The 25316-nt window shown below is 44.4% G+C and overlaps 3 protein-coding genes across 4 annotated transcripts; all 3 read right to left on the reverse strand.

Moving 5' to 3' along the window:
• Positions 1-5692: 5692 nt before the first annotated feature.
• Positions 5693-7109, reverse strand: LOC146616732 (malonyl-CoA-acyl carrier protein transacylase, mitochondrial-like). Its single transcript, XM_085372833.1, has 3 exons — positions 6540-7109; positions 5916-6003; positions 5693-5814 (listed from the first exon to the last, which is right to left on the reverse strand). Exons 1-3 carry the CDS (start codon positions 7092-7094, stop codon positions 5693-5695), a joined length of 765 nt encoding a protein of 254 aa, XP_085228959.1. The 5' UTR covers positions 7095-7109.
• Positions 7110-10217: 3108 nt separating this feature from the next.
• On the reverse strand, positions 10218-20148 carry LOC146616733 (uncharacterized). Of its 2 annotated transcripts, XM_085372772.1 has the most exons (6): positions 20012-20148; positions 19740-19877; positions 19341-19544; positions 18571-18678; positions 18178-18344; positions 10218-11473 (listed from the first exon to the last, which is right to left on the reverse strand). In XM_085372772.1, the coding sequence occupies exons 2-6, from the start codon at positions 19833-19835 to the stop codon at positions 11305-11307; spliced, it is 744 nt and encodes a 247-aa protein (XP_085228898.1). In that variant the 5' UTR covers positions 19836-19877; positions 20012-20148; the 3' UTR covers positions 10218-11304. The 2 variants fall into 2 exon arrangements, with proteins under 2 accessions (XP_085228898.1, XP_085228897.1); XM_085372771.1 differs by lacking the exon at positions 20012-20148 and having other exon boundaries at positions 19740-19988.
• Positions 20149-23635: 3487 nt separating this feature from the next.
• On the reverse strand, positions 23636-25053 carry LOC146616734 (malonyl-CoA-acyl carrier protein transacylase, mitochondrial-like). Its single transcript, XM_085372834.1, has 3 exons — positions 24484-25053; positions 23859-23946; positions 23636-23757 (listed from the first exon to the last, which is right to left on the reverse strand). Exons 1-3 carry the CDS (start codon positions 25036-25038, stop codon positions 23636-23638), a joined length of 765 nt encoding a protein of 254 aa, XP_085228960.1. The 5' UTR covers positions 25039-25053.
• Positions 25054-25316: the final 263 nt, after the last annotated feature.

The following is a 25316-nucleotide window of genomic DNA, read 5'->3' on the forward strand; positions in this document are numbered from 1 at the left end:
GCTTTAGTTTCTCCCAGTATAGTTTTGTATGACTTCTTATGTTCCTGTTAATAAAGACCTGCCTTTGAGTTCATTCCCGTGTGTCTAGAGCCGTGCAATTGGGTCCTCTCTTGCCTTCACACAGCCGCCGCATGACAGTTAATACTTCTCATGGATATCTCAGATCTCCATCACAAATAAAATAATAAAGGGCCATAATAAGAGTTAGAAATCCATTGTTACCGCTCAAGCTCCAGTCTGGCCCTCTCCTCCTCCAGCCGAGCCTGGATCTCCATATTAAGGGCAACTTCCAGCTGCTGCTGTGTCAGCTCCAGCTCCCTGATCCTCTTCTTCTGTTGTTCAGCCTCCTTTTCCTTCACCTGCATCTCAGCCTGCATGCTGTCTTTTATCTATGCACACACACACAGCTACATAAACAGATGCACCAACAGAGCGGTATAAACTGACCTATTCCTGAATCACCTTTTCCTGGACTGTCATAACCATTTTTCCAAATCATTGTGAATTTTATAATGACAGTCAACATTTTGCTGCAGTTCTCAAAGATCAAAGTCAAGGAGAAAAGACTCTGTACATAATTGGTGTCAAGTGGAAAACTTTTTTTTTTTTACCATCTCAGCCTCTTTCAGCTGTCTTTCCAGTTCCATCTGCACCTCCCTCTGCTTCCTCCGCTCTCTCTCCTCTGCCTCCCTTCGGCGAGTTTCCAGTTCCCGAGCATGCTGTGAAACAGATGAAAGAGCCATTGTTTGGTTTGTGTTTTCACCTCTATCCAGCAGGTGACACTAGGCCATCAGCTTCGAGGTTCAACGTATTGTGCTTTCAGCGGTGCTCTTCTTGATAACTTGGTTGAAGTAAGTGGGTATTTGAGTTCATGTTGCTTTCCTTACAGCTGTAAGTAATCTGCTCATTCCGCTTTTGATCTTTGGCACCAACAAGTGATTTTTTTCCCAGAGAAGTGCTGCTCACAGGAGATTTCCTCTATTTCAGACCATTTTCTATAAACCGGTTAGATGGTTGTACAGTTTCTGAAATACTCAGACAAGCCTGTCCGACACAAACAACAATGCATGTTCAAAGTAATTTAAATCCCATTTGACCTTCAGCAGGTCATCTTATTAATGTATACATGCCTAAATGCACTGAGCTGCTGCCATGTGATAGGCTGATTAGGTATTTGACCTAATGAGCAGCTCAACAGGTGTATCTAACAAAAATGTGGCCAGTGAGTGTACATGGTACTTTTCAAATGGACAAAATGAACTGCACTGGCAGCTGCCCAGTGCCACTATGACTTAGTTAAATAATCACTACCATGGATAGTTTGGTGCATGATGTAATTAAATAAATATTACAAAAAAAGATTCTTATAGCCCTCACTTACCTTGATAATGTTTTCAATCTCTAAGTCCTGTTTGTCTTTCTCTTTTTCTGTCTTCTCTGTCTCATGGATAGTCGAGTCATCAGATTGGCTGCCCCTGCTGCTGCAGCTGCTGCGGGCGCTCCGGCTGCGTTCCCGCTGACTGTTTTCCCGCTGGATCCGTCTCTTCAGTTTGAGTTCATGGTGAAGGGAAGACTTTCCCTCACTCTGAAGACGGAGGGCAGTTTGAATGGCTGAATACCAGATGTAAAATCTTGGGTATACTTTCCATTTAACTTTCCGAGTCAGACTGAATAGGATGGGTTATCTTTTAAAAATGAGGACTGGTGTAGCTTTACAGAGTAATTGAATACATGTTTCGGAAAATATGTTAATCCCTTTTGGATAAAGTGGCTGACTGACCTCCACCTGCCGGAGCACCTCTCTGACAGGTTCAGTAGCCGATGCCATCAGCTCAGTATGGAACGCACCACTGACTGGGAGAGTTTTGGTCCGCATGAACTTTAGGCGCCGAGAGTTTTCCTGGAGGAAATCCAGAGCCTGAGAAGTCAAAGAAGACAGCAGAAATGACAAGAGCAGCTCTAACAACTTTTTTGATGGTTGAGAGAAGACAGAAAAGAGAACACAATAGATTCACGGTATATTAAAGCAGCAAGAATATATGAATGCATTACCTGCTGGTGCCCTGCAATAACCCTGCCATCTGGAAAAAGCTAGTTGGCCACAGAGCACACAGGATTCTCCATCCCCAGACTCTTGCAGTGCTCTTTTGCCTGCAGACTAGGGCTGCCACAAACGATTATTTTGATAGTCGACTAGTCACCGATTATTTTTGCGATTAGTCGACTAATCAGACTATCCACTCTGCCATAGCTCGGCTACAGACTCAGCACCCGAGTGCCTTTATTGTGATCTCGGGTGACTTCAACCATGTATCACTGGACAATACACTACCAACATTCAAACAATATGTGGACTGTCCCACCAGGGGAGAGAAAACTTTAGACTTACTGTATGCTAACGTCAAGGATGCATACAGCTCCTCCTCCCTCCCCCCACTTGGTAGGTCAGATCATAACCTGATTCACCTCACCCCCCGCTATGTGCCAATTGTGAGGAGGGAACCTGTGACCACCAGGACTGTTAGGAGGTGGTCAGAGGAGGCAATAGCGGAACTACAGGGCTGTTTCGAGGTGACCGACTGGGAAACACTCTGTGAGCCTCACGCCGAGGACATCAATGGGCTTAGTGAGTGTATCACAGGCTACATAACTTTCTGCACCGACTCCATTGTTCCAGCTCAGACTGTTCATTGTTACCCAAATAACAAGCCGTGGGTGACTAAGGACATCAAAGCCCTCCTCAACAACAAGAAGAGGGCTTTCAGAGGGGGCAACAAAGAGGAGGTGAGGAAGATCCAGGTGTTACTAAAGGACAAGATCAGAGAGGCTAAGGACAATTACAGGAGGAAGCTGGAGTGGAAACTCCAGCAGAACAGCATGAGAGAGGTGTGGAGGGGCATGAAGACCATCACTGGATTCAGGCCAACCAACAGCAGGGGAGCTGAGGGAGGTGAGAATAGAGCCGACGAGTTGAATCTGTTTTTCAATAGATTCGACACCACAGTGTCTGCTCCCACCCCCACAACCTCACCTGCAGTCAGCCTGGAATCCAGAGCCACACCACTGTGCCAGCCTCTCTCTTCACATGTTGCCTCCTGTGAGATTCCTGACACCCCTCCCCCACCCATCACCTTCACTCAATACCAGGTTGAGATGCAAATGAGGAGACTTCACTCAGGCAAGTCTGCTGGACCAGACGGAGTGAGTCCCCTTGTCCTCAAGGCCTGTGCCCCCCAGCTGTGTGGAGTCTTTCATAAACTGTTTATGCTGAGTCTGAGTCTGCAGAGGGTCCCGGTGATGTGGAAGACATCATGCCTCGTCCCTGTACCAAAGACGCCTCGTCCCAGTGGCCCCCAGGATTACAGGCCCGTGGCACTGACCTCCCACATCATGAAGACCCTGGAAAGGCTCATCCTGGACCAGCTGCGACCCATAGTAAGACCACATCTGGATCCCCTTCAGTTCGCTTATCAGCCTCGTCTCGGAACAGAGGACGCCATCATCTACCTGCTCAATCGTGTCTACACCCATCTGGACCAGCCGGCGAGCACTGTGAGGGTCATGTTTTTTGACTTTTCCAGTGCTTTCAACACCATCAGGCCGACCCTCCTGGGTGATAAGTTAGCAGCGATGCAGGTGGATGCTTCTCTGGTGTCCTGGATTGTTGATTACCTGACAGGAAGACCACAATATGTACGTCTCCCACAGTGTGTGTCTGACAAGGTGATTAGCAACACAGGGGCACCACAGGGGACTGTCCTCTCCCCCTTCCTCTTCACCCTCTACACCACAGACTTCAGCCACTGCACAGAGACCTGCCATCTTCAGAAGTTTTCTGATGACTCTGCGGTGGTTGGATGCATCAGCAGGGATGATGAGACAGAGTACCGGGCTGTGGTCGACTCCTTTGTCACGTGGTGTGAGCAGAATCATCTGCAGCTCAACGTGGCAAAGACCAAGGAACTGATCGTGGACTTCAGGAAGACCAGGAAACACTTGACCCCTGTTTCAATCCAGGGGGTCAGTGTTGACATTGTGGAGGACTATAAATACCTTGGAGTACACATTGACAATAAACTGGACTGGGCTAAAAACACCACAGCACTTTACAGGAAGGGCCAGAGTCGTCTCTATTTTTTGAGGCGACTGAGGTCCTTCAACATCTGCCAGAAAATGCTGAGGATTTTCTATGAGTCTGTTGTGGCCAGTGCGATCCTCTATGCTGTTGCATGCTGGGGGAGCAGGCTGAGGGTCGCAGATGCCAACAGACTTAATAAACTGATCCGTAAGGCCAGCAATGTTGTGGGGATGGAGCTGGACTCCCTCAAGGTGGTGTCGGAGAGGCGGATGCTGTCCAAGATAAAGACAATGTTGGATAACACCTCCCACCCACTCCATGACATGTTGGTCAGTCACAGGAGCTCGTTCAGTGAGAGACTGAGATTACCGAAAAGCACCACTGAACGACACAGGAAATCATTCCTGCCTGTGGCCATCTCCCTGTACAACGCATCCACTTAACACACTGTTTGCTGCTACAGCTACACATGTTTCTTTTCCAACTATTTATTTATAAGTGACTTATGTATGTATGTATATATATGTATATATTGTACTATTCTTAGTTAGCGTATTGTCTGTCTTGTCTTAATGTTGGTTTAAAATGGAGCACTGTAACAAAAAAAAAAAAATTTCCCCCAGGGATCAATAAAGTATTCTGATTCTGATTCTGATTCATCATCCATTGGATGTAAAACGTTCAGCTTATTGCACCAGCAGCATCTGCTCTTATATAACTATCATTAGCTTACAGCTTTAAGTGTTTAAGGTATGTGCTAACTAAAAATAAAGACAAGATGATAGTTTATTAAATTTTAATGAAATTTGCAGATTGTTTCGGTGAAGTTTAATAAACTCCTTGCTATCTAAAATATAACAGGACACCGGAGAATATTCTCGAGCATCTCACACTTCTGATAATCAGCTGTCTGCTTGACGTTTATTCAGCTGTGTAAAAACTATAACTTTAATCTCAGCAAAACAGATTTACTCAGGAACAAATAAAATACTAAAATAAGCCAAACAATAACATTTTTAAGTTATCTAAGTGACTTATATATCATGTTTAACCTGAGCAGCGAAAGACAGCGGTGTGTTTGAAAACGATCTGCCGGGAGTCCGGTGTTCTCACGGCTCTAGTGAGCCTTGCCCCGGCTAGCTATCGAGCTAGTGGGTAACAGACGTCTCCGAAAACATCGGAGCGCTTTTGAAAATATGTGGTGTCTTGATAAACTGAGCAGATATTTGAGGTTTACACAGCTACATTCTCGCCTGAAAATATGTTAAACGTTTATTTTGTGACCCAGAAAGAATAATAAGAGTAATATTAAAACTAACTAGCTGCCGCCATTGTTGGAAACTGAGCTAGGCCGCGCTATGAATTCTGGGACACCGCTTCTTCTTCTTCTTCTTCTTCTTCTTCTTCTTCTTCGGGGTTTAACGGCTGGCATCCTTGTATATGCAGTGCTGCCATCTTCTGTTTCAGTCCGTTATCACACTCTTAAATCCTACTACTTATTCCTGCGTCTTTTGTGATCTTACAAAGCTTCAAACGCCGCCTCGACTATTAAATCAGTCGTCGACGATTTTGATAGTCGACGTAATCGTGACTAGTCGACTAATCGTGGCAGCCCTACTGCAGACAGGCATAATTATACTGAGCCTGAGGTCTACCAGTGACTGACAGCATCCCACTGGGAACCAGTTCTGAGGCCTTCTGCATAGTCTCCGCTCGCACCTTCACTGCATACAAAGCTAGAAGATGCATAAGGAGTAAATACAGAATATTAACCAAAGTTGTGATTAAAACACCTTTTACAAGTGCACAAAAAAACCCAAAAAAGAAATCTTTCTACCTTCTGCAAAGTTCATCGCCCCAGAAAAGACAAGAGCAGCAAATTCTCCGACACTGAAACCTGCAGCAGCGACACACATCTCAATGGCCTGTGTACAGCAGGAAACAAGTCAAAAAAATAAAAAAAATAAAAATGTAACAGCCTCCCGATTATGACCGATATATCATTTATGTCACTGATACATCCGTAACTGAAATTAACTCAGAACAATTTGTTTATTTTTTTAAATGGTCATTCAGAATCAGAAGATTATTTACGGTGATGTTTTTGGTGGGAGTGAAACAACAATCTACTGATAAAAACAATAAAAACAAGATGTGATAATAAGAAATAACCACTGTTGGAAGCCTTATTTACTCTACCGCCTTAATCAAGGGGCAGTAATTAAAGTTGAAATGAGAAACTTTGCATTTGAAAGATGCTCTTCTACTGGGCACTCAAAATGCTTTCTTACAACAAGCATCATTCATCCACACCTTCATACATAATGTGCGCACATTTTAAATATAAATTAATATTACTGTAGCAGTATTTTAAAAAAAAAAAAAAAGATAAAATGGCCACATTTAAGAAGGCAGGACCTGCAGTTATTGTCCTTTTTCCAGACATTTATCTGGCACTTACTTTGGGGTTTTCTTGGTTGAGTCTCTCCACAGCAGCCAGGGAGGTGACAAACACCGCCGGCTGACAGTGAACCGTTTTCTGCAGCTCGTCCTCGGGGCCCTCCAGACACAGAGACAGCAGGTCGTAACCCAGGATCTTCTGGGCTACGGTGAACATTTCTTTAACGTTGGGGTATTTTAAAAGTCCTCTGCCCATGCCCACAAACTGGCTGCCCTGACCGGGGAAGAGGAGCACGGAGCAGCCGCTGGGGTCTTTTTTGGGTCTCCGCTGAGGCGCCGCGGCTGGCTCGCTGTTCGGGGGAGAAGCGGGAACTTCAGCCGGAGAAGGGTAATCTCCAGCCGTGGAACCGGGCTTGTTGGTGGACAGCGTCCTGCTCAGAGAGACCAGCGACCTGACCTTCCCTCTGGAAGATGCTGCCATCCTGACTGCCACTGATGCCAACATGAGCTGTTCCTCATCCAACGACGTGTCTGCGGATGAAATAAGACGCACAGCCCGCCCGGACAAACTGTAATCACCGAAAGAGTCAACTTTGCTTGAACTCAACTCTGACATCTGCTCGGCATGACACCTCACAGGGAGACGAAAAGAATATTCAGAATACAATTGACAAATGCAAAAAAAACCTCTAAACCATTGACTACAGAGAGATTTAACGTTGTTCGGCAGGATAATGTTGACCAAGGTTGAATCTTTGTCCAGTTTAATCTATCCAGCTTATTCCCTAGCCATCCCACCAAGAATTATAAAAGACATAAATAAGGCGAATTTTAATCTCATATGGAAAAATAAACATCATTATATTAGTAACAGGGACTTGATAAAAGATTATGAAGAGGGGGGTTTAAAAGCAATTGATTTTGAAATAATGAATGGCATTTTAAAGATTAATTGGCTACGATCTTTCTTGAAAAATGATAATGAGATGTGGTTCTTGATGCCATCTCTTATTTTCAACAAAGTTGGGGGGATCCTTTTAGTATGTGATTTTGACATTTCTAAACTACCCATAAAACTTTCCAAATTTCATCAACAAGTTTTGTTAAATTGTAAATTAATGTTTAAACATAACTTTAGTCCCCACAATGTTCCATTGTGGAATAATAGGGTGATATTGAATCGGGGGAAATCTATGTTTGTGGACGAATGGATGACAAAACAAATTTGGTCTGTGACACATATAATGGATGAAAATGGAGATATACTTGAATTAAACAGGCTTAATGAGAAATATGACATGAGTTGCTCGTTCGAGCTCTATAAAAAGGTTTCACAGAATATCCCAACAGTCCTTGTAAATACAATAAAGAACAATTTTTCAAATATACAGACTACAAATTTACATAAAGTTAAACTAGATGGTCTTGACTTGGTTAATGGAAAATGCAATAATCCATTTTTGAGGAGGTATTTGGTTAACACCTTATATCCAGGTAGGACAAAATTCTCCCTGTTCCATAAATCTCTTAAGCTAATAAATAAGCCCCAAGCAATCAAATTGCATAGATTTTTAGAAGAGTTTGATTTTTCTTAGCCCCTTATTTAAGTTATGTGTCTTGTTTATGGAACCTCACTTTTAGAGATTTTATGATCCCCCTTGTCTTCTTTATTTCTGTTCCTTGTTTTTCATTCTTTTTTTTATTGTTATTTATTTTTGTATTGGTTATTCATCTTTTTATATTATTATTATGTAGATGTGTGAATATGGATGTGTATGTATGCATGTGTATATGCATATATATGTATATATATGTATATATATGTATGTGTATGTGTATATATGTGTGTGTGTGTGTGTGTGTGTGTGTGTGTGTATGTATGTTTACTTTCAGTTATTGTCGATTTCATTGTGGTGTACAGGAGATGTGATTCTGTTCTGATTGATTTAATATGTCGCTTGTCTCTTTGAGATTGTCATTGTTATTGTTCTAAATAAAGTTCATTTAAAAAACAAAACAAAACAAAAAACCTCACAGGGAGACGCCATGTTGTTTATACGGAGTTTATTCTCGTCTTCTTCCGGTTGACGTTCAGGCTCTCTCACGGTGCAGCGCCACCTCAGGTCAAATTATGTCATGCTCTAATGTATCGTGTTTTTCTTTTCTGTGCTTTAATTTGTCTACAAAGTGAAAATAACCATAAGAGCTTTTAAGTATACACAGACATGCGCTTCTTAAATTTAGCTTAATTGGCTCCACAGGTAGGAAGTAAAAAAGTAAAAAAAAACTTCCTTGCTGTACTTAATTTTTACTCCCTACATTTTTAAACAAATATCTGTAGTTTCCACTCCGTATTTTTGACAGAGAGGAGGGCTGGGTAGCCGTAGTTTTTGTTGACCGCTGCGCTGCACAACATGTTTCGCTTTGTTACATTAGAGCCTGTGATGTTTTAAGAGTCTGAATCAGGAGCTGATGACATTACTCTGTAAACTCTCAAAGCACTTTAATAAACAAGCAAACAATTCCACCTCTTGCATTATTGCGTAAAGTTGACAGCGTGTCAGGCAAATAGGCAGGCTCCATCCCTGGCCTCTAGCGACTGTGGAAGTCGCTACAGTAATGTTTGCATCAGTCTATCAGATGAATCCCCTCCAAGTCCAATATTTACATCAGTTACAGTGATAATGCTTGGTGTCTACTTTCAGCCACCGCAGTAGAATGCCAGGAATGAATCTCATTGAAATTGTAGTTGCATTTGCTATTTAATTTAATTGTCATGGATGATACACAGACAACCCAACAGCAAACAGAGGAAAACAATGGGCCACGTGGGACACAGGGGCAAGGCAAAGTAACAGAAACCTAAAGCCTAAGAATATAACACAAGAAGAAAACAATAAAGAGAACCAAAAGAATAATCAATGAATATAAATGAACAAACACAAAACACTGGGTCACAGACTCAGTACCATGACAGTTAAATGTACATAATAAATACTTTAAATCAGATGACAATGTAGCTGACACTGTGTTTATTAGTGTGTGGTCAACCACAAATCTTCATACTGTCATCCATAGATGAGGTCTTTATACAAATGATGAAAGATAATGAAAGAAACTGTTTAATTGATATGAAATGATTGAATTATATGAAATATTATGGCTTTGTCTGCCAGTGTTTTTCTGTAAACTACTTTGAACTACTGGCAGTCAGTGAAGTCACTGAAAGGCAAGATTCTATGTTGTGTTGCCGTAGTTTCCAGAGTTTACTTATAAAGCTCACTTACAGAATTCAGTTAGAAAAGTCAAGCATTTGAAAGGTGCACATTTGAAGAAGTATTAACTCAATATTAACTCATTACGGTTTACATTTTCGATTTTAAAGGGTCTCCGAAATTACAATGAAAAAGGAAACAAGAAAAATTACCACTCCGGCCGATAAGAAAGATTCAGGAGATCAAGGTAAGTAAAATAATAAAATAAGAACCTGGTAAAATCCAAATCCTAGAAATGTTGACACTGTGTGAATCATTTTTGAAGCAATTGAATCATATGTTTGATTGAAAATAGCTTTAATACAAGATGTCTAATCAAAGGAAGGTTACCGGTCTTTTGGTAAAATAATGTAATAAGTTTATTCTTGGACTCAACAGTAAAAACAGACCAACAAGTGTCATCAAGATCTAAGACTTAGTAAACCTAGTATCAATTCGCACTGGTCAGTTTTTTTAATCCCAAGAATAAACTTGTGATCATTTAAGCAAAAGCAATTTCAAATTCTTTGCCATCAAACTGCTTCCAGTCCTGATGTCGGGGACTCTTTTTCACCACTGTGTTGTTGTCGTCGTTTATAGATTGTAAGAGCAGGACTGCTAAAAGAAAGGCCAGTCCTGAAAAGAAGACCCCAATAAAAAGGAGGAGGGTCGCTGAGCAGGCTGGTCCTTCCACCAGCTCAGATGTGGTCAAAGGAGTGAAGCGCAAGGTTGTGCAAGATGAAGAGGGCACAACAAAGAAAGCAAAGAAGGCTAAACTTCTCGACCATACGAGCGGTGACAAGGAGCAAGCATCCTCCTCGTTGGACTCTGGTAAAGGTAGGCTAATTAGTTGAATAAGGGGGTAGATTAAGTGTGGTTGCTAGGTTTAAGATATTGGTGTTTAGTGTTTGTGTCTATCATCCAGTGAGCTGATGTGCTTTTGGTGTTTTCCACATCTCCAGACTTGAACAACAAACAGGAGTGCACAAAAAATGGCAAAAGAAAGGCCACGGGAGACAACAGAGAGTCACCCAAGAAAAAAAAAAGGAATGTGGACCAGGACAAAAAATCAGTAGCAGACCAAAAACGTAAGTAGCAAGCAGCTTGGGTTTTATATTCAGGGGAAGGGCAGAAGGAACATTTAGGCTACAGAGGAGAGTAATTTGTGTCACAGCTGTAATAAAACAAGATTTGCTGTTTTGTCTGTTCAGGTGAATTCCAAGCCAGATATGTGGAGGAGCACCAGCTCGGAGAAGGAGGCTGCGGAGCAGTGTTTTCTGGCTACCGGATAGAAGATCGTTTTCCAGTAAGTGTTCAGATGATGGTAGTAAGACAGGCAGTAACGCAGATAATGGATAATATCGTAAACTGAGACGTCTGCTGTGTTTCCACCTTTCATTATGTCATACTGAGGAAATGCTCACCAATGCTCTGTGTCTTCTAGGTTGCCATCAAACACATTCCCAAAAATAAAGTCTACTGCAAAGTGGCGGTAAGCGTCCAACACTTGAATTAGTTTTACATTACTGGATTGAATGCGGCGTTCCTCATCATCCACTTTGTTGTAATATTTCAGGATGAAAATGGGAAGATGCTCTCGGTGGAAGTGGCCATTATGCTTAAACTTGCAGGTGAAGCAGAAGGGTCAGTGGGAATATCAGCACCTGTGTCCTTGCTGGAGTGGTTCGACTTTGGCAAAGAGCTGATCCTGGTGCTGGAGAGACCTGTCCCTGCTGTGGACCTGCAAAAATACAAAGCAGAAAATGGAAGAGCTTTACCAGAGGACAAGGCCAAGGTAGGTTGACTGGGAGAGCCTTAGACTGTACAGCATTCAATCAAGGCAGAAAAGCATTAACTCATTATTGTGTTTTTCATCTTTTCCAGGTCATTCTGAAGCAACTAGTTGATGCTGTAAAGGAACTTGAGGAGAAACACATCTTTCATCGGGACATCAAGGGACAAAACATTCTGATTGAGACCGGCTCAGATGTGCCTCGAGTTCGCATCATTGACTTTGGACTGAGCTGCTTTGTTAAACAGCGATCTCTGTATCGCAACTTCTATGGTAACATATTCTGCTCCTGCTTTTCACAGATGTAACAATTTGTGTCTTTTGTTTTAGAAGAAATTGCAATTGTGTCTGTTTGTTAGGCACTCCTCTTCACATCCCTCCCGAGTGGTACATTAGGAGCTGCTACAGGTGTGGACCCACCACGGTGTGGCAAATGGGAGTGGTGTTGTATGAAGCGCTTCATGCACGATACTTTAGTACCGCGAGGTTCCTCACAAAGCAACTGAGCATCAAAAAGCGTCTGTCCACAGGTAAGAAAACTTCACACTTCCACATTCACTGATGCCTTGGATCACTAGAACTATCATCTTCATCTTTTTGATCTTTTCTTTCTTTCAAGAATGCCGGAATTTCTTGGACGCATGTTTAGCTATAGTCCCGGAGAAGCGCCCAACACTGGAGGAGCTCCAGCTTCACCCCTGGCTAAGATAACACACACAAACACACAATTCACACCTTATCATGTAAGTGTGATACATTGTAGTAACTTCCTTTCTTTTTTCTGTTGGACAGGAATAGATAGAGTGGGTCAATCTTAAAAAATAAATAAATAAAAATTTAGCTTTTTTGGAGTTCCTGTAACCCCCCCAGCCATCCCAGGAAAGGGGATCTCTCTTTGAATGGGCTTTCCCGAGGTTTCTTCCCATCGATCTGGCCCCCTGGGGAGTTTTTCCTCGTCTTCATAGAGAGCTTGGGCTGGGTCAGGAGCTCCATCAAAACTGTCTTTATTTGATGACATTAAAGTCATCAAATAAAGATGTGTTTTACTTAAAGTAAAATTTGATCAAAATAAAACTTGTTTAATTCATCTTTGCTGAAGATTCTCCTTCATTACTATTTTGTTTTGTTTTTTTTACCCATGGTGCATTTTGACAAATAAGAAAACTGAATCAGGTTAAAGTGTGCACAAAGACAGTCACACTGCAAATGATCTGAAGACTTGCATCTGTTGCTCTAACCCCCAACTAGTTTAGACAGATTTCCTGGTTCTACCAGAGGTTTTTTCCTTCAAGAAGGGAGTTTTTCCTTCCCACTGTTGCTGAGTGTTTGCTCATAGTGGGTTGTAAAAGCATAAAAGTTAATAAGAGGCATTCATAGCAGAGTTATCACAGAGGGAACTATATAGCTTAAATGTACAATTTCTACAGGACGAATTATAACTTCATTATGTATAAAAGCTCCTGTGGATAATTACTCCTATTTGTAACTTTACACAAGAGAAAGTTTGCTGTCACACTATTTATAACAGGTTGGGTTTTGTCCTCTGAGTTGAGCCTTTGGTTGCAGTTTATTGAAGAGTTTCCTCTAAAGTAGCTGTTGATAAAGATTTAAGGTCCTGTTTATATACAGAAATATGCTTTAGTTCATGTTTTTTTACATGTCTGCCTCAGTGGATCAGTAGAAGATCTGGCACAGGAAACTAGATGATGAAAAAAGGTTACGAATACACATATATATCTATATAGATACAGATATACTCATGGTGGGTTCACGCCCTCGGCCCACGCCCCTCTGAGGAGGAAACACCTGGGCCTCATCAGTGCAGCCAGCATTTAAGCCAGGGAGTGGCTTCTACTCATCGCTGGATCGTTGTGTGTGACTCGCGTCAGTGCAGCCCGGCTCTCAGCAAGTTCTCATTTGCTTCCCTGTGCAAAACCTCTAACGTGTGTTTCCTTCTGTACATAGATCCCCTGGACCCGACTCTGCATTCCCCGAGCGGATTCCCTTTTTGTGTGAGTGTTTGGAGAGAGAGTCAGAAGAGGAGCAAGTGTCTTTTCCCTACCTGGATTTCCCCGGAGCCTTTTCCCTGTCACCGCTTTGTATATAGCACTATCCCCTGCACTGTTTGTATATACACCTGGTGGAACTGTAATAAATACTGACTGTGCCTCTGAGTCCTGCATGTGAGTCCTCAAGCGAACCGTGACACCCACACAGATGAGAGCTTAGCAGTGAAGCTCTCTCTTAAAATTTGAGTTATAAAGTCAGAAGTTATCACTGACAGAGATCCATGTTCTTTTAACATAAGAAAGAATATTTGCTGAAATTGACATTAATCCAAGCCCTTAAAACGCCATTTTGGATTAAGCATTTCCTTTTAGAAAAGTCTTCAATGAGCAGGAAGCTCCAGTACTGAAAAAAGAAGCCAACATCAACTGCTAAACGTGCTAAAAGTAAGTAAGTCCCTGTAGACTCCTATGATCAAAACACATACAGTATAAAAGTTATAGGTTACAGATCTGAAAAGTAAAACAAATGTCAAAGTGCAAAAAGACTTATGGTCCCATAGAAGTCTATTCCATTTGCCTGGAATTAGGTGAACACCTTTGTGACAAATTTAATGGCTCAGTCATTTGTTTCATGTCATATTTAATAAAAGACTGACATGGTGGCATGTTGAATTGTCCATTTTGCACATATTTGGTCATTCTAAGCGTCAGAAGGGGAAAGATCATTCTGGGAATGCCTACTGGCGAAGGATGTGTGACTGACAAGTCCAGTGTGTGAAGTTTAACTACAGTCTAAGGAGCGTGGAAAGAAAAGCATCTGGACTTCTTTAAGTTTCTTGAAGATGTTTCACCTCTCATCTGAGAAGCTTCTTCAGTTCAGAATTTCTTCAGAGAACTGAAGAAGCTTCTTGAATGAGAGGTGAAACGCTCTTCAAGAAGCTTAAAGAAGTCCAGATGCTTTTCTTTCCAAGCTCCTTAGACTACGATGACCTGAACGACTGAGAACCTTAACAGACAGTTCTTCCCTTCATTCATCATGCCTGATTTCAAAACACCAAGATGGCAGTCGTGAAAACACTCATCTTGAGTCTTCATGGGACTACGGTGAGATCAGTTATGCCTCTTATGATGCTGTCCCAGACTTCAAAGCAGTATAAAACATGTTTGCATCCTGTAACAACTCCCACTTCCCTCATTACCTTCTGTGTATTTATAGTTTTGTATGACTTCTTATGTTCCTGTTAATAAAGACCTGCCTTTGAGTTCATTCCCGTGTGTCTAGAGCCGTGCATTTGGGTCCTCTCTTGCCTTCACACAGCCGCCGCACGACAGAACGACGCAACCACGAAATGGACCCAGCAGGCTCCACCCGTGAGGGAGATATTCTCCGTGTACAGAGTCTGGTGCAACGAATAACCCGCGCCTCGGACTCACGGACAATTTCCATCGGACTTAACGCCATAAAGGCAATAATCGAGGGAAACCCTTTCCTTCACCAGCTCACCTGCTATGAGGGCTTTATTGACGAACTGAGCCGAGCCAAGGAGGCATTACAAGCTCGTGAGCTGGCAGACAGTGTCTGTTCCCGGGATTCCACACCACAGCGACTGCAGACGGAGATCTCCGCCAGTCAGCCGCCGCAGCAGCAGCGAACTAAGCTCGCCGCGACGGCATCGCAGCAGCAGACGGGGCTCTCGGTATCGCAACAGCGGCTGCTAAAACGAGAGGGTTTTTTGGCGCTGCTGCCGCGGAGCCCTTCTCCATCCCCTCTCAGCTCTGACCGTCGCTCTCCCGCTGCTTTCCTAGCAGCGATGAGGTCGGATGATGAAGAGGAGACCGTCACCCCCGCATCATCACCGGTTTCCCCCGTCACCTCCGTTCCCTCATCAAGGAGGAGACGCCGTCGCCGGTCCTCTCCTCAGCCGGATTCCGGGACTACTGAGCAGCCGGCTGGGGTGAGTGACAAAGACACTCTTTCTGTTCACTCTGAGGCTAGTTCTCACTACTCTGAATGCAGGAATGCAAACTCTGTGACTCTTGCCGTAGGCTCTAAAGGCTCACGATCTGTAAATGTTGAATCCAAACCCGAACTTCTTATGAACCGTTGTACTGCCCGGAGGGTCAACTCAGAGACCGTTTCTCCTACGTTTGGACTCATATTTGAGAAAGATTATCCTTCGCTAGTGTTTCCTAGGTCTGAAAACTTGAAGTCAGCATTTCCTGAGTTAGAGACACCTGCTTCTGTGCCCTTTACCTGTGTGTCTGCTGAGAATGATTGTTTTGCAGTTAAGCTCACCACTGGGGCTTTAAAACCTGCCTCCTTAGATGTTAAAGCAGTAAAATCCAAGACTGTAAATGTTCCTGTGATAGCTCGACCCCAGCTCGTTACTTCTGAGCCATCACCCCAGGGGAAAGTCCATTCTGACGTATTTACTGATTCGAATGTTCTTGAGTCAGGGGGCTCTACACCCACCACTGTTTTCCCTAGGTTTACTGCTTCCAGCGAGCCGGAGGTAAAAGACTTTGTTTCATCTGCCTCTCCGGTGCACAGACCTATGTTTACATCGGCTATTAACCCCTCCTCTGTCAGTATAAGCATGGTTAGCTCCGAAGAAAGAAGCTCTAAGACTGTTGGTGCATCAGCTGATCACATTTCTCTAGAGTCTGTAAACACTGAAGGTGGTGCATTAGTGCCTGTAAGCTACAGCTTTAGCACACTTAACGCTATGAAGTCAGAGCGCTGTTCCTCATCCGCTCACTCAGGGCAGGGAATTGATCTCTTGCAGACTGTTCTTTCTAGGCCCGCCTCCCAGGCCCCTTGCGTTCTAGGGATAGCTGCGGCCCAGCACTCCCCTGCACCTATCTCAGTTCCCCAGGTGAGGGGGGCTGGCGCCCAGCTGGTCCCTGTTCCGGTTTCCGGGTCGACTGAGGCTCTGCTGGTCCCTGCACCCGTATCAGCTCCTCGGGTGGGGACAGCAGCCGCCCAGTCCCTGCCGAAATCTGTGCCAACCACTGAGGTGAGGCCCGCCAGGACCCAGCCGATCTCTGCACCTGTACCTGCTCCTCAGGTGGGAGCGACTGGTGTCCAGCAGGTGCCTGCACCTTTCATCCGCATTGTAGGCTCAGGGGACCCGACACCACCACCTGTCCTACATTCGCTCCCACAACCATCATTACACTCAGCTGCACAGGATGCTCCTCAGTCAGTCAGTCAGCCTTCTCCTCAGTGTACAGTCCAGCCTTCTCCCCAACCGCCATTACTACCACTAGTTCAGTTTGCTACCCAGTCTCCCTCAGTTCAATCTGTAGCTCTGCCTCCTGTGTCCCCGCTGGCTCTGTCTCCTGTGTCCCCCGCACCTCAGTCAGCTACCCCACCACAAGCTCAATTTTCACCTCTACCATCACTTCAGTCATCAGTTCAGTCTGCCACTCAGTCGCCCGTAGCTCCATCATCCACACCATCACCCGCTTCTCTTCCACCACAACCATCACGACACTCAGCCATTCAGGCTGCTGCTCAGTCAGTCATTCAACCTGTAGTCCTGTCATTAATGCACTCCTTAGCTGAACCATTAGCACAGTCACCGTTAACTCAGTCATCCACTCCACCGCCCACTCCACTGTCACCACAACCATTACTACAGCCATCAGTTTGGTCCCCTGTAGCAGTTTGGTCTTCTGGTCAGCTTAACATTCAGCCAGGGGTCCCGATACCCTCTGGCGCTACATCAGCTCCGGCTGGAAGCTCGGATGAGCCCATCCAGCACTCCGCGGCTTCCACGCTGCCACCTGCCTTGTCCGCTGGGGGTTCTGGAGAGCCCAGCCAGCCCTTCCTCGTCTCCGCTGGAGGGTTCGAGGGGCCCGGCCTCCGGTCCCGCTCTGTAGCCGCCGCCTTCCACACGGCCGGCCTCCGGATCTGTTCTGCCGCCGTTGCCGTCCGCAAGGGCTGTCTGGAGTCAGCCCTTGAGGGGGGGTATTGTCATGGTCCTGGGTCATTTTGACCCAGTGTTCTCAGTTTTCCTGTGGTTTTGTATTTTGTTCCTTATGTCCATTGGATTGTTTGGTTTGGTAGTTGGATTCCCCCTGTGTCCATGCTTTTATTGTGGTGTTTGTTCTGGTACCGTGTTCCCGTCCGTTGTGTTCTGTGTTCTCCTCATCCCCTCGTATTCATCCTTGTTCTCTGCCTCTCTCTCTGTGCTCATCTCTGTGTACTGTGTTGTGTTTAAGGTCCACATCTTGGTGTCAGTATTTTCAGTTTCGTGTCCTCCCTGCTCGGTCATGAGTAATTGTCTTCAGCTGTGTTCCCCGTGTGTTCCCACTTCCCTCATTACCTTCTGTGTATTTATGTCAGAGTGTCCCTTTGTTCTGTGTTGCGTCATCCTTCTAGGTTGTGTGCATTTCCCGTGTCTTCCCAGCGCCTCAGCTTTAGTTTCTCCCAGTATAGTTTTGTATGACTTCTTATGTTCCTGTTAATAAAGACCTGCCTTTGAGTTCATTCCCGTGTGTCTAGAGCCGTGCAATTGGGTCCTCTCTTGCCTTCACACAGCCGCCGCATGACAGTTAATACTTCTCATGGATATCTCAGATCTCCATCACAAATAAAATAATAAAGGGCCATAATAAGAGTTAGAAATCCATTGTTACCGCTCAAGCTCCAGTCTGGCCCTCTCCTCCTCCAGCCGAGCCTGGATCTCCATATTAAGGGCAACTTCCAGCTGCTGCTGTGTCAGCTCCAGCTCCCTGATCCTCTTCTTCTGTTGTTCAGCCTCCTTTTCCTTCACCTGCATCTCAGCCTGCATGCTGTCTTTTATCTATGCACACACACACAGCTACATAAACAGATGCACCAACAGAGCGGTATAAACTGACCTATTCCTGAATCACCTTTTCCTGGACTGTCATAACCATTTTTCCAAATCATTAAAGATGTGAATTTTATAATGACAGTCAACATTTTGCTGCAGTTCTCAAAGATCAAAGTCAAGGAGAAAAGACTCTGTACATAATTGGTGTCAAGTGGAAAACTTTATTTTTTACCATCTCAGCCTCTTTCAGCTGTCTTTCCAGTTCCATCTGCACCTCCCTCTGCTTCCTCCGCTCTCTCTCCTCTGCCTCCCTTCGGCGAGTTTCCAGTTCCCGAGCATGCTGTGAAACAGATGAAAGAGCCATTGTTTGGTTTGTGTTTTCACCTCTATCCAGCAGGTGACACTAGGCCATCAGCTTCGAGGTTCAACGTATTGTGCTTTCAGCGGTGCTCTTCTTGATAACTTGGTTGAAGTAAGTGGGTATTTGAGTTCATGTTGCTTTCCTTACAGCTGTAAGTAATCTGCTCATTCCGCTTTTGATCTTTGGCACCAACAAGTGATTTTTTTCCCATAGAAGTGCTGCTCACAGGAGATTTCCTCTATTTCAGACCATTTTCTATAAACCGGTTAGATGGTTGTACAGTTTCTGAAATACTCAGACAAGCCTGTCCGACACAAACAACAATGCATGTTCAAAGTCATTTAAATCCCATTTGACCTTCAGCAGGTCATCTTATTAATGTATACATGCCTAAATGCACTGAGCTGCTGCCATGTGATAGGCTGATTAGGTATTTGACCTAATGAGCAGCTCAACAGGTGTATCTAACAAAAATGTGGCCAGTGAGTGTACATGGTACTTTTTAAATGGACAAAATGAACTGCACTGGCAGCTGCCCAGTGCCACTATGACTTAGTTAAATAATCACTACCATGGATAGTTTGGTGCATGATGTAATTAAATAAATATTACAAAAAAAGATTCTTATAGCCCTCACTTACCTTGATAATGTTTTCAATCTCTAAGTCCTGTTTGTCTTTCTCTTTTTCTGTCTTCTCTGTCTCATGGATAGTCGAGTCATCAGATTGGCTGCCCCTGCTGCTGCAGCTGCTGCGGGCGCTCCGGCTGCGTTCCCGCTGACTGTTTTCCCGCTGGATCCGTCTCTTCAGTTTGAGTTCATGGTGAAGGGAAGACTTTCCCTCACTCTGAAGACGGAGGGCAGTTTGAATGGCTGAATACCAGATGTAAAATCTTGGGTATACTTTCCATTTAACTTTCCGAGTCAGACTGAATAGGATGGGTTATCTTTTAAAAATGAGGACTGGTGTAGCTTTACAGAGTAATTGAATACATGTTTCGGAAAATATGTTAATCCCTTTTGGATAAAGTGGCTGACTGACCTCCACCTGCCGGAGCACCTCTCTGAGAGGTTCAGTAGCCGATGCCATCAGCTCAGTATGGAACGCACCACTGACTGGGAGAGTTTTGGTCCGCATGAACTTTAGGCGCCGAGAGTTTTCCTGGAGGAAATCCAGAGCCTGAGAAGTCAAAGAAGACAGCAGAAATGACAAGAGCAGCTCTAACAACTTTTTTGATGGTTGAGAGAAGACAGAAAAGAGAACACAATAGATTCACGGTATATTAAAGCAGCAAGAATATATGAATGCATTACCTGCTGGTGCCCTGCAATAACCCTGCCATCTGGAAAAAGCTAGTTGGCCACAGAGCACACAGGATTCTCCATCCCCAGACTCTTGCAGTGCTCTTTTGCCTGCAGACTAGGGCTGCCACAAACGATTATTTTGATAGTCGACTAGTCACCGATTATTTTTGCGATTAGTCGACTAATCAGACTATCCACTCTGCCATAGCTCGGCTACAGACTCAGCACCCGAGTGCCTTTATTGTGATCTCGGGTGACTTCAACCATGTATCACTGGACAATACACTACCAACATTCAAACAATATGTGGACTGTCCCACCAGGGGAGAGAAAACTTTAGACTTACTGTATGCTAACGTCAAGGATGCATACAGCTCCTCCTCCCTCCCCCCACTTGGTAGGTCAGATCATAACCTGATTCACCTCACCCCCCGCTATGTGCCAATTGTGAGGAGGGAACCTGTGACCACCAGGACTGTTAGGAGGTGGTCAGAGGAGGCAATAGCGGAACTACAGGGCTGTTTCGAGGTGACCGACTGGGAAACACTCTGTGAGCCTCACGCCGAGGACATCAATGGGCTTACTGAGTGTATCACAGGCTACATAACTTTCTGCACCGACTCCATTGTTCCAGCTCAGACTGTTCATTGTTACCCAAATAACAAGCCGTGGGTGACTAAGGACATCAAAGCCCTCCTCAACAACAAGAAGAGGGCTTTCAGAGGGGGCAACAAAGAGGAGGTGAGGAAGATCCAGGTGTTACTAAAGGACAAGATCAGAGAGGCTAAGGACAATTACAGGAGGAAGCTGGAGTGGAAACTCCAGCAGAACAGCATGAGAGAGGTGTGGAGGGGCATGAAGACCATCACTGGATTCAGGCCAACCAACAGCAGGGGAGCTGAGGGAGGTGAGAATAGAGCCGACGAGTTGAATCTGTTTTTCAATAGATTCGACACCACAGTGTCTGCTCCTACCCCCACAACCTCACCTGCAGTCAGCCTGGAATCCAGAGCCACACCACTGTGCCAGCCTCTCTCTTCACATGTTGCCTCCTGTGAGATTCCTGACACCCCTCCCCCACCCATCACCTTCACTCAATACCAGGTTGAGATGCAAATGAGGAGACTTCACTCAGGCAAGTCTGCTGGACCAGACGGAGTGAGTCCCCTTGTCCTCAAGACCTGTGCCCCCCAGCTGTGTGGAGTCTTTCATAAACTGTTTATGCTGAGTCTGAGTCTGCAGAGGGTCCCGGTGATGTGGAAGACATCATGCCTCGTCCCTGTACCAAAGACGCCTCGTCCCAGTGGCCCCCAGGATTACAGGCCCGTGGCACTGACCTCCCACATCATGAAGACCCTGGAAAGGCTCATCCTGGACCAGCTGCGACCCATAGTAAGACCACATCTGGATCCCCTTCAGTTCGCTTATCAGCCTCGTCTCGGAACAGAGGACGCCATCATCTACCTGCTCAATCGTGTCTACACCCATCTGGACCAGCCGGCGAGCACTGTGAGGGTCATGTTTTTTGACTTTTCCAGTGCTTTCAACACCATCAGGCCGACCCTCCTGGGTGATAAGTTAGCAGCGATGCAGGTGGATGCTTCTCTGGTGTCCTGGATTGTTGATTACCTGACAGGAAGACCACAATATGTACGTCTCCCACAGTGTGTGTCTGACAAGGTGATTAGCAACACAGGGGCACCACAGGGGACTGTCCTCTCCCCCTTCCTCTTCACCCTCTACACCACAGACTTCAGCCACTGCACAGAGACCTGCCATCTTCAGAAGTTTTCTGATGACTCTGCGGTGGTTGGATGCATCAGCAGGGATGATGAGACAGAGTACCGGGCTGTGGTCGACTCCTTTGTCACGTGGTGTGAGCAGAATCATCTGCAGCTCAACGTGGCAAAGACCAAGGAACTGATCGTGGACTTCAGGAAGACCAGGAAACACTTGACCCCTGTTTCAATCCAGGGGGTCAGTGTTGACATTGTGGAGGACTATAAATACCTTGGAGTACACATTGACAATAAACTGGACTGGGCTAAAAACACCACAGCACTTTACAGGAAGGGCCAGAGTCGTCTCTATTTTTTGAGGCGACTGAGGTCCTTCAACATCTGCCAGAAAATGCTGAGGATTTTCTATGAGTCTGTTGTGGCCAGTGCGATCCTCTATGCTGTTGCATGCTGGGGGAGCAGGCTGAGGGTCGCAGATGCCAACAGACTTAATAAACTGATCCGTAAGGCCAGCAATGTTGTGGGGATGGAGCTGGACTCCCTCAAGGTGGTGTCGGAGAGGCGGATGCTGTCCAAGATAAAGACAATGTTGGATAACACCTCCCACCCACTCCATGACATGTTGGTCAGTCACAGGAGCTCGTTCAGTGAGAGACTGAGATTACCGAAAAGCACCACTGAACGACACAGGAAATCATTCCTGCCTGTGGCCATCTCCCTGTACAACGCATCCACTTAACACACTGTTTGCTGCTACAGCTACACATGTTTCTTTTCCAACTATTTATTTATAAGTGACTTATGTATGTATGTATATATATGTATATATTGTACTATTCTTAGTTAGTGTATTGTCTGTCTTGTCTTAATGTTGGTTTAAAATGGAGCACTGTAACAAAAAATAATTTCCCCCAGGGATCAATAAAGTATTCTGATTCTGATTCTGATTCATCATCCATTGGATGTAAAACGTTCAGCTTATTGCACCAGCAGCATCTGCTCTTATATAACTATCATTAGCTTACAGCTTTAAGTGTTTAAGGTATGTGCTAACTAAAAATAAAGACAAGATGATAGTTTATTAAATTTTAATGAAATTTGCAGATTGTTTCGGTGAAGTTTAATAAACTCCTTGCTATCTAAAATATAACAGGACACCGGAGAATATTCTCGAGCATCTCACACTTCTGATAATCAGCTGTCTGCTTGACGTTTATTCAGCTGTGTAAAAACTATAACTTTAATCTCAGCAAAACAGATTTACTCAGGAACAAATAAAATACTAAAATAAGCCAAACAATAACATTTTTAAGTTATCTAAGTGACTTATATATCATGTTTAACCTGAGCAGCGAAAGACAGCGGTGTGTTTGAAAACGATCTGCCGGGAGTCCGGTGTTCTCACGGCTCTAGTGAGCCTTGCCCCGGCTAGCTATCGAGCTAGTGGGTAACAGACGTCTCCGAAAACATCGGAGCGCTTTTGAAAATATGTGGTGTCTTGATAAACTGAGCAGATATTTGAGGTTTACACAGCTACATTCTCGCCTGAAAATATGTTAAACGTTTATTTTGTGACCCAGAAAGAATAATAAGAGTAATATTAAAACTAACTAGCTGCCGCCATTGTTGGAAACTGAGCTAGGCCGCGCTATGAATTCTGGGACACCGCTTCTTCTTCTTCTTCTTCTTCTTCTGGGTTTAACGGCTGGCATCCTTGTATATGCAGTGCTGCCATCTTCTGTTTCAGTCCGTTATTACACTCTTAAATCCTACTACTTATTCCTGCGTCTTTTGTGATCTTACAAAGCTTCAAATGACGCGTCGACTATTAAATCAGTCGTCGACGATTTTGATAGTCGACGTAATCGTGACTAGTCGACTAATCGTGGCAGCCCTACTGCAGACAGGCATAATTATACTGAGCCTGAGGTCTACCAGTGACTGACAGCATCCCACTGGGAACCAGTTCTGAGGCCTTCTGCATAGTCTCCGCTCGCACCTTCACTGCATACAAAGCTAGAAGATGCATAAGGAGTAAATACAGAATATTAACCAAAGTTGTGATTAAAACACCTTTTACAAGTGCACAAAAAAACCCAAAAAAGAAATCTTTCTACCTTCTGCAAAGTTCATCGCCCCAGAAAAGACAAGAGCAGCAAATTCTCCGACACTGAAACCTGCAGCAGCGACACACATCTCAATGGCCTGTGTACAGCAGGAAACAAGTCAAAAAAAAATAAAAAAATAAAAATGTAACAGCCTCCCGATTATGACCGATATATCATTTATGTCACTGATACATCCGTAACTGAAATTAACTCAGAACAATTTGTTTATTTTTTTAAATGGTCATTCAGAATCAGAAGATTATTTACGGTGATGTTTTTGGTGGGAGTGAAACAACAATCTACTGATAAAAACAATAAAAACAAGATGTGATAATAAGAAATAACCACTGTTGGAAGCCTTATTTACTCTACCGCCTTAATCAAGGGGCAGTAATTAAAGTTGAAATGAGAAACTTTGCATTTGAAAGATGCTCTTCTACTGGGCACTCAAAATGCTTTCTTACAACAAGCATCATTCATCCACACCTTCATACATAATGTGCGCACATTTTAAATATAAATTAATATTACTGTAGCAGTATTTAAAAAAAAAAAAAAAAGATAAAATGGCCACATTTAAGAAGGCAGGACCTGCAGTTATTGTCCTTTTTCCAGACATTTATCTGGCACTTACTTTGGGGTTTTCTTGGTTGAGTCTCTCCACAGCAGCCAGGGAGGTGACAAACACCGCCGGCTGACAGTGAACCGTTTTCTGCAGCTCGTCCTCGGGGCCCTCCAGACACAGAGACAGCAGGTCGTAACCCAGGATCTTCTGGGCTACGGTGAACATTTCTTTAACGTTGGGGTATTTTAAAAGTCCTCTGCCCATGCCCACAAACTGGCTGCCCTGACCGGGGAAGAGGAGCACGGAGCAGCCGCTGGGGTCTTTTTTGGGTCTCCGCTGAGGCGCCGCGGCTGGCTCGCTGTTCGGGGGAGAAGCGGGAACTTCAGCCGGAGAAGGGTAATCTCCAGCCGTGGAACCGGGCTTGTTGGTGGACAGCGTCCTGCTCAGAGAGACCAGCGACCTGACCTTCCCTCTGGAAGATGCTGCCATCCTGACTGCCACTGATGCCAACATGAGCTGTTCCTCATCCAACGACGTGTCTGCGGATGAAATAAGACGCACAGCCCGCCCGGACAAACTGTAATCACCGAAAGAGTCAACTTTGCTTGAACTCAACTCTGACATCTGCTCGGCATGACACCTCACAGGGAGACGAAAAGAATATTCAGAATACAATTGACAAATGCAAAAAAACCCTCTAAACCATTGACTACAGAGAGATTTAACGTTGTTCGGCAGGATAATGTTGACCAAGGTTGAATCTTTGTCCAGATTAATCTATCCAGCTTATTCCCTAGCCATCCCACCAAGAATTATAAAAGACATAAATAAGGCGAATTTTAATTTCATATGGAAAAATAAACATCATTATATTAGTAACAGGGACTTGATAAAAGATTATG

Source organism: Diplotaxodon limnothrissa, linkage group LG15, assembly GCF_057381915.1.
Source record: "Diplotaxodon limnothrissa isolate DT_005_m linkage group LG15, D_limnothrissa_male_GT1.1, whole genome shotgun sequence".
Taxonomy (NCBI): Eukaryota; Metazoa; Chordata; class Actinopteri; order Cichliformes; family Cichlidae; genus Diplotaxodon; species Diplotaxodon limnothrissa.

Bases quoted from the DNA above. Each gene is read 5' to 3' on its own strand.
- LOC146616734 (XM_085372834.1), bottom strand. From the start codon at position 25,038: ATGTCAGAGTTGAGTTCAAGCAAAGTTGACTCTTTCGGTGATTACAGT. The intron at 23,947-24,483 runs GTAAGTGCCAGA...TGCTGTACACAG, and splicing joins TCAACCAAGAAAACCCCAAA to GCCATTGAGATGTGTGTCGC. The intron at 23,758-23,858 runs GTAGAAAGATTT...TGCATCTTCTAG, and splicing joins GGCGATGAACTTTGCAGAAG to CTTTGTATGCAGTGAAGGTG.
- LOC146616733 (XM_085372772.1), bottom strand. From the start codon at position 19,835: ATGCGGACCAAAACTCTCCCAGTCAGTGGTGCGTTCCATACTGAGCTG. The intron at 18,345-18,570 runs GTAAAAAATAAA...GTGTGTGCATAG, and splicing joins AGCTGAAAGAGGCTGAGATG to ATAAAAGACAGCATGCAGGC. The intron at 11,474-18,177 runs GTAACAATGGAT...GTATTTTTGCAG, and splicing joins GCCAGACTGGAGCTTGAGCG to GTCCACAGCAGGGACAGGTC.
- LOC146616732 (XM_085372833.1), bottom strand. From the start codon at position 7,094: ATGTCAGAGTTGAGTTCAAGCAAAGTTGACTCTTTCGGTGATTACAGT. The intron at 6,004-6,539 runs GTAAGTGCCAGA...TGCTGTACACAG, and splicing joins TCAACCAAGAAAACCCCAAA to GCCATTGAGATGTGTGTCGC. The intron at 5,815-5,915 runs GTAGAAAGATTT...TGCATCTTCTAG, and splicing joins GGCGATGAACTTTGCAGAAG to CTTTGTATGCAGTGAAGGTG.